General features: G+C 52.8%; 1 protein-coding gene across 1 annotated transcript in view; it reads right to left on the bottom strand.

Annotated features, from left to right (window-relative positions):
* Positions 1–2,775: 2,775 nt before the first annotated feature.
* Positions 2,776–7,898, bottom strand: part of ECEL1 (endothelin converting enzyme like 1) — a 30,959-nt gene continuing 25,836 nt past the window's right edge. The window contains exons 12-18 of the mRNA XM_029049625.2: positions 7,839–7,890; positions 6,437–6,504; positions 5,469–5,593; positions 5,079–5,144; positions 4,336–4,431; positions 3,778–3,854; positions 2,776–3,558 (exon numbers count right to left, since the gene is read on the bottom strand). Of these exons, the coding sequence (XP_028905458.1) occupies positions 3,459–3,558; positions 3,778–3,854; positions 4,336–4,431; positions 5,079–5,144; positions 5,469–5,593; positions 6,437–6,504; positions 7,839–7,890 (584 nt within the window). The 3' untranslated portion in view covers positions 2,776–3,458. The remainder of the gene's footprint in view (positions 3,559–3,777; positions 3,855–4,335; positions 4,432–5,078; positions 5,145–5,468; positions 5,594–6,436; positions 6,505–7,838; positions 7,891–7,898) is intronic.

Raw genomic sequence — 7,898 nt, 5'->3', positions numbered from 1 at the left:
ACTGGCTTGCAGGTTTTTATTATTGTTAATAATAATAATAGTAATAATGATAATAAGAAGAAGAATGGTATTTGTTAAACACATATTTGTTAAGCACTGTTCTAAGCGCTGAGGTAGATACAGGGTAATCAGGTGTCCCACGTGGGACTCACACTTTTAATCCCCATTTTACAGATGAGGTAAGTGAGGCACAGAGAAGTTAATCGACTTGCCCAAGGTCACACAGCAGACAAGTCCTAATAATAATAATAATAATGATGATGTTGGTATTTGTTAAGCACTTACTATATGCAGAGCACTGTTCTAAGCACTGGGGTAGATACAGGGTGATTGAAGCAGCGTGGCTCAGTGGAAAGAGCCTGGGCTTCGGAGTCAGAGGTCGTGGGTTCGACTCCCGGCTCTGCCACTTGTCAGTTGTGTGACTGTGGGCAAGTCACTTCACTTCTCTGTGCCTCAGTGACCTCATCTGTAAAATGGGGATTAACTGTGAGCCTCACATGGGACGACCTGATGACCCTGTATCTCCCCCAGCGCTTAATAATAATAATGTTGGTATTTGTTAAGCGCTTACTATGTGCCGAGCACTGTTCTAAGCGCTGGGGTAGACATAGGGGAATCTGGTTGTCCCACGTGGGGCTCACAGTCTTAATCCCCATTTTACAGATGAGGGAACTGAGGCACAGAGAAGTTAAGTGACTTGCCCACAGTCACACAGCTGACAAGTGGCAGAGCTGGGATTCGAACTCATGAGCCCTGACTCCAAAGCCCGTGCTCTTTCCACTGAGCCATGCTGCTTCTCTATGCGCTTAACAAATACCAACATTATTATTACCTTGTAATCACCACGTGAGGCTCACAGTCTTAATCCACATTTTACAGATGAGGGAACTGAGGCCCAGAGAAGTGAAGTGACTTGCCCAAGGTCACACAGCAGACACCTGGCAGAGCCGGGATTAGAACTTAGATCCTTCTGACTGCCTGGCCCATGCTTTAGCCACTAAGTCACGCTGCTGGTGGGCACTGCGGGGGGTGGTACCTCGGCGGACAGGCAGCAGGGAAGGCAGGCGTCACAGTGGGTAAAGTTTGGAGGCTTGGAAGAAGAGGGAATAAAATGCCAGGAGGGAACCAGAGTGGAAAAAGATGGTGGACCTAGGGGTGAGGGGGAGACAGGGGATAGGTGAATAGGGAGAGGGAGATGGCAACCATATGGAAGATCCTAGAGCCTGGAAACCAACGTGCAGTGATGGAAAAGATTGGGTTTAGTGGAAAGAGCCCAGGCCTGGGGGTCAGAAGGATCTGGGTTCTAATCTATGCTCTGCCACTTCTCTGCAGTGTGACCTAGGGCAAGTCACTTCACTTCTCTGGGCCTCAGTTACCTCATCTGTAAAACAGGGATGAAGACTGTGAGCCCCACGTGGGACAACCCGATCATCTTGTATCTACCCCAGTGCTTAGTACAGTGCCTGGCACAGAATAAGCGCTTAACAAATACCATTAAAAAAAAAGGGAAAGGAATGAGTGAAGGAGATACAAGTTCCCAAGAAGAGCCCCAGGTTCGGGAGAAGGCAGAAGACACAGGTTGGAGAGGGTGGTGTCGTGGGTAGGGAGTGTTTCCCTGCCGATTGTGGGTGGGCAGGCGGGCGGGAGAGTGGGCGAATGGGAGGGAAGGCCTCAGAAACAGGAGATGACTTTTGCCTCTGCCAGGGGGTGTCAGAGAAGCCTGGATCTGCAATCCCATGACACCCCCAGGATGCTGAGGGAGCTATTCATCCTAAGAGACCGTGGGAGGAGGAGGTGGAGGAAGGCCAGGGAGAGAAAAGAAGTATAATGATAATAACAACAATATTTGTGGCATTTCTTAAACACTTACTATGTGCCGTACTTTAGTGGATAGAGCATGGGCCTGGGAGTCAGAAGGTCATGGCCTCTAATCCCGGCTCTGCCACTTGTCTGCTGGGTGACCTTGGGCAAGTCATTTCACTTCTCTGGGCCTCAGTGACCTCATCTGTAAAATGGGGATTGAAACTGCGAGCCCCTAGGTGGGACAAGAGACTGCTCCAATCCGTGCTGCTTGTATCCACCCCGGGGCTTGGTACAGTGCCTGGCACATAGTAAGTGCTTAACGCATACCATAATTATTATTATTAAGTGTCGAGGTAGATATACCATAATCAAGTCTGATACAGTCCCTGTCCCAAGACAGGGCTCAGAGTCTAAGAGGAAGGAAGAACAGGTCTTCTATCCCCATTTTACAGATGAACTAACTGAGGCACCGAGAAGTTAAGTGATTTGCCCAAGGTCACTCAGCTGGCAAGTGGCAGAGCCAGAAAAGAAGAAAGGAGAGGGGAGGGAAAAGGGAACCATGGGATCATAAGCCTTGCCTGGAAGAGATTTCTAAGTCATCTGATCCGGTCCCTGGCCTCTCGACAACCTTCCTTTCATCGGCCATATTATCTTTGTCCGTCCAGAAAGGAGAGGGGTAGAGGAAGAAGAAAAGGAAACGACCCTGTTTTTGCAAAGTGAGGGTTGAGGGGTGGAGATGGGGCTGGGAGGAGCGCTAAGGCTCCATCCCTCTTCCTCCAAGTAGTCCCTGACCCAACCTAGTTCCTCCTCCCGGTTCTCCATCACCGTCTGCACCTCTCAGACAGACAAGCTAGGAGTCCTGGTGTTTTCACCCCCAACGGGGTCAAAGACCTCCACCCAAAGAGTACCCTCCCCTCCCCAGTAAACCCACTCTCCCAGGATTGGGGCGCAGAATAAGCCAGTGGCTGAAGCTGACAGTCACAGCAGGTTTATTGACCAAATTCAGCAGCAATAACACAGCGACAGCAGCATCTGTACAAGCCCGATCCCCCCGAATCTATTCTTTCCTGACTTCCCCGGTGCCCTGGTCCTTTGTTCCCCCGAGGCCCCAGCTGGGCCCTGTTCTCCACAATAGAAACTCCTTCACACTCTCCCCCTCAGACGAATGTTTTACCTAGACCCACGTCTCATTTCTGCCCCCGCTCCCTAAGATGGAGGGCTGACCCCCTCTCCCCCTCCAGCCACGACATCCTCTGACCTGAAGCCAAAGGACAGCAAACATGGCAGTCAGGCCTAAGGACCCCAACCTCTTTTCCCTTCCCTGGCCTTGTGCCCTGCTGCATCCCCAAGGGTGAGGGTGAGGGCCCGGGGGCAGCCAGGGACCCTACCGGCTGTTAGAGTAAGAGGGATGGGTCTAGAGCAGAGGAAATCTCCGGCGGCAGCCACAGGTAGAGGGGGGTGTGTGTGTCTGGGTGTGTAGGTGTGTGTCCCTGAGTGCCAAGGCCCCTCCCAGCCCCTGAACAGGAGTCATTGCCCAGCGAAGGTCCTTGGTGCCCGGGCAGCGTCCGGCCCACCTGCCCCATTGCCCACCTGAAGGAGTAGAGGGAGGTGCACTTACTGGGGGGTGAGGGGAGGGAGAGGGGCGGGCTGTGGGCTCACCACACAGAGCACTTGTGAGCCGGGTTCATGGGGGAGTTCTTGGGGCAGTGGAAGGCCCGGCCAAACTCCTCAAACTGGGACACGCTGCCCAGCACCCTGCAGAGGGATAAGGCACCCGCTCAGCGTCATTCCAAGCCCCCTCTCGTGAGATAGCTCCCCAAGACAAAGCTTCTTCAGCTCCCGAGGCCCTTCTCTCTGACCCCTCCCCGCCTCCCCTTGGTTGTCCTCCCTCCTGTCTTCTTTGCCCCACCAAGGCTGTCCCGGCCCCCAGCCCCGCATCAGCATCTCCCTGATCTCCCAGAGGTCTGGGGTTACCTGTAGTGTTCAGGGGCATGCTTGTCCGTTAGCACCTGCAGGTATATGGACTGAGATCGCCGCTTGATGCACCAGTTCTAGGCCAGAGCAGGGAGAGATGGAGAGGAGGTTTAGAGATTACCCAGCTGAGACACCCCGCCCCCCACGTAGCCCCTTCCCCGGAGTGTGCATCTCATTACAGGGGAGGACCAGAATTAGGACTCGCTTTCTAAATATGAATCACAAATCCTAATAATTCTGGGGCCTCTTGCCTTTACTTCCCAAGACGCTCTCGTTCCCTTACCTATGGCCAAACCTCCTGGGGATGCAGAGAAGGGCTGGGATGAATCTATCTGGGGGGCCAGAGGGAATAACTGAGATTTCAAAATGGGAAGGAAGGAAGGTGACCTCGGGATCTCCCAGCAAACAAAGCCAGAACCACAGAATCCAGGAGCCACAGCGGCCAGCCCTGCCCTCCACTCCCAGATCCATTGCGTCGGAGGTTCTCATCTGCCATGACTGAGGAGGAGGCGGTGCAGGGTGGGGGACGGAGGGCACGGGTGACCCCTAGCTTGGTACCTGGGCAAAGGCAATGAAGAAGAGCTGGTCGTGGGTGTACTTGAGACGATGCAGGGGGTGTTCCGGGCCGTGCTCCCGCACCCACTTCTGGTAGGCCTGGGAGAGAGATTGACATAGACCCCAGGCAGAGAAGGGAGGGAGGGAGAGAGAAAGAGGGGACCATGGGAGAAGGGGGCCTTAATTCCACCTTATCATCCACTGGCGGCACCCCCCCGACTATCATGGGAAATGGGGTGGGAGCAGGGAATTCTGAAACGGCGGGCAAGATGGACACCAGGGAGAATTGCGAAGCTGTGGTGTTGTGATAGGGGTTGGTTTGTAATCGGCTGTGCGTTAATCAGGGGCCCTGCCAGTTGGGGATCTGGATCGATTTGGGGTCAGGTTCTGAAAAGGCCAATATTTTCTTATTTATATGAATTAATTTTATTCATATATTTATGTATATATATATATATTTTATTTGTTTATTTATAAGACACTGGCCATTAGAAGTGAAAATAACCCTAACAATAATCATAACTGTGGCACTGGTTAAGTACCTACTACGTGCCAAGCCCTGGACTAAGCTCCGGGATAGATAGGAGAGAGGCAGATTGGACTCAGTCTCCGGCCCACACAGAGCTCGCAGTCATATTAATAAAATTTCATTCAGGCCGTGGTGGGTGCAGGTCAGGACTCTGAGTCAGGGACTGAACTTTGAGTGAAAAGTTAATTCATCCCCAGATGGCTACTGGGATACTTACGTAGTAGGCGAGTTTGAGGCCCCCCATGTCAGCAATGTTCTCGCCAAGGGTGTGCTTCCCATTGACCTGCCGAGATGTCACATTGGAGATGTCTCAGGCCTAGGGCTACAGTTCGATTTGCTTGTATCCACTCCAGTGCTTAGTACAGTGCCTGGCACACAGTAAGCGCTTCATAAATACCATTTCTAGTAGTATTATTATTACAAGCCACGCATGCAGCCCCAAGTTCTTCCAAAGCTGCCCAAGCCCCTCACTCCTTCCTTCCCCCTTCCCCTAGACCCCGGCTTCCCCGGCCTCCATCCCATCCCTCCCCACTGAGGGGGGATCTAGGATGAGATGGTCCCTCCGCTTGGGTTTTGGGGTCGGGGGGAGGGCGCAACACCACCTCACCCGCTGGTTGTAGACGGTAAAGTTGTCGTAGAGGCTGACGATGCACTCAGCCTTGCGCAGGAACTGACTGTAGGAGGCCTCCGTCCACCAGTGTAGCAGATTGCCTGAGCGGTCATACTGGCCCCCTGTGGGGAAGAGGCCGGACCTGAAGACTCTCTGAAGGGTCCTGACTCCCCGCCCCACTGTCCACTCCAGGGAAATCCCAGCCTTATCCCCCCAACCCTACGCCGATCATTCAAGACCCTTTGGGAAGGTTTCCCTCTCTATGGATTAAGTGGGCATCAGAGGGTCCCAACCAAGGGATTGTTGAGACTCTAAAAATAATGGTATTTTGTTAAGCTCTCACTGTGGGCCAGGCACTGTTCTAAGCACTGGGGTATATACAAAATAATTGGATTGGACACAGTCTATGTAGGACTCACAGTCTCAATCCCCATTTTACAGATGAGGGAACTGAGGCACAAAAGTTAAGTGGCTTGCCCAAGGTTACACAGCAGACAAGGGCGGATCTTCTGACTCCCAGGCCCACGCTCTATCCACTAGGCCTTGCTGCGTGCTGTCATTTCAGGACGAATTGGGAAGATGTGTGAATCGATGAATTGAGAAGCAGTGTGGCCTAGTGGAAAGAGCGCGGCCCTGGGAGTCAGAAGGACCTGGGTTCTAATCCCAGCTCCGCCACTTGTCGGCTGTGTGACCTTGGGAAGTCACTTTTCTCCGTGCCTCAATTACCTCATCCGTAAAACGGGGATCAAGACTGTGAGTCCCACGTGGAGCCGGGCTGTGTCCGACCCGATTTGCTTGGCTTCACCCCAGCGCTTAGTACAGTGCCTGGCACATAGAAAGTGCCTAACAAATACCACAAAAAAGGCGGGGAGAATCCCTAGCTTCCTGGAGCACCCGGTGACGGCAGCACCTCCTGAACCCCTGAACAGCGGGGAGGAGGAACGAGGCCAGAACAGGGTCCTTACCCCAATCATCATAGCCATGGGTCAGCTCATGCCCGATGATGGTGCCGATGCCCCCGTAGTTCAGAGATCTGCGGGCACCAAAGAAGGTCTTGTCAGGAAGTGGGTTTCCTTCCTCCCTGCTGAAGTTGTATTCCTCTCCCGGAACACCCACCCAGAGAAGAGAAATGATCAGCCCTGGACCCCTTTGACTGTTGGAGCAGACTGGAGAAGCACAGCCTGGAGAAGCAGTGTGGCCTAATGGGTAGAGCACGGGCCTGGGAGTCGGAAGGACCCGGGTTCTAATGCCTCCTCTGCTACATGTCTGCGGCGTGACCTTGGACAAGTCGCTTCACTTTTCTGGGCCTCAGTTAACCTCATCTGTAAAACGGGGATTAAGAGTGCGAGCCTCACATGGAACAGGGGTCGTGTCCGACGTGATTCACTTATATCTACCCCAGCGCTTAAAACGCTGCTTGGCACACAGTAAGTGTTTAACAAGTACCATAATCATTAAGTTCCGGGAGCGGACGGATGAGAAGAGACTGGGGCACTTAAGCCTCTCCAGGGACCACCTGGGTGAGGAGTGTGAATTTGAACCCGGGCTCAGGTTGTAGGCTGCAGGGCTAGGGCACCCAAAGACAGCCCAGCTATGAAGTGGCCACATCACACCCTCCACGGTTGAGTGGAAAAAGCCCGGGCTTGGGAGTCAGAGGTCATGGGTTCAAACGCCGGCTCTGCCACTTGTCAGCTGTGTGACCGTGGGCAAGTCACTTAACTTCTCGGTGCCTCAGTTCCCTCATCTGTAAAATGGGGATGAAGACTGTGAGCCTCACGTGGGACAACCTGATTACCCTGTATTTATCCCAGAACTTAGAACAGTGCTCTGGACATAGTAAGTGCTTAACAAATACCAACATTATCATTATTATTATTATTAACAGGCCTGTTGGCTTTTTCCTCTCTAGACTGTAAGCTCACTAATGTTGGTATTTGTAACTGAGGCACAGAGAAGTTAAGTGACTTGCCCACAGTCACACAGCTGACAAGTGGCAGAGCTGGGATTCAAACTCATGACCTCTGACTCCAAAGCCCGTGCTCTTTCCACTGAGCCACGCTGCTTCTCTACAGGGAACATGTCTACCAACTCTCTTGTAGTATATTCTCCCAAGTCCTTAGTAAATTGCCCTGTGCACAGTAGGCACTCAGTAAATACCACTGATTGACTGTCTCCTCCCAAGGCCTCGGCCTGAATTTGTAACTGTCAGCACTCCCAAGGACATAATCATTCCAGGGCTTGGGCATTTCTGACCTCACAACAAGGCTACATCTCTGGAGATGCTGAAGGGACTGAAATGGGTTGGTAGGGGGGGGAAGAAAGGGGAGGTGCTAGTAGGAGACCCTCTCCCCCCCCGGAGCAACTTACTGTGGGAAGTCAGGATCGTACAGAGTGGGCTGCAGGATGCCGGCCGGGAACACTGGAGAG

The sequence above is a fragment of the Ornithorhynchus anatinus genome, chromosome 1 (genome assembly GCF_004115215.2).
Source record: "Ornithorhynchus anatinus isolate Pmale09 chromosome 1, mOrnAna1.pri.v4, whole genome shotgun sequence".
Taxonomy (NCBI): Eukaryota; Metazoa; Chordata; class Mammalia; order Monotremata; family Ornithorhynchidae; genus Ornithorhynchus; species Ornithorhynchus anatinus.
This window is presented reverse-complemented; position numbering and strand designations above follow the sequence as displayed.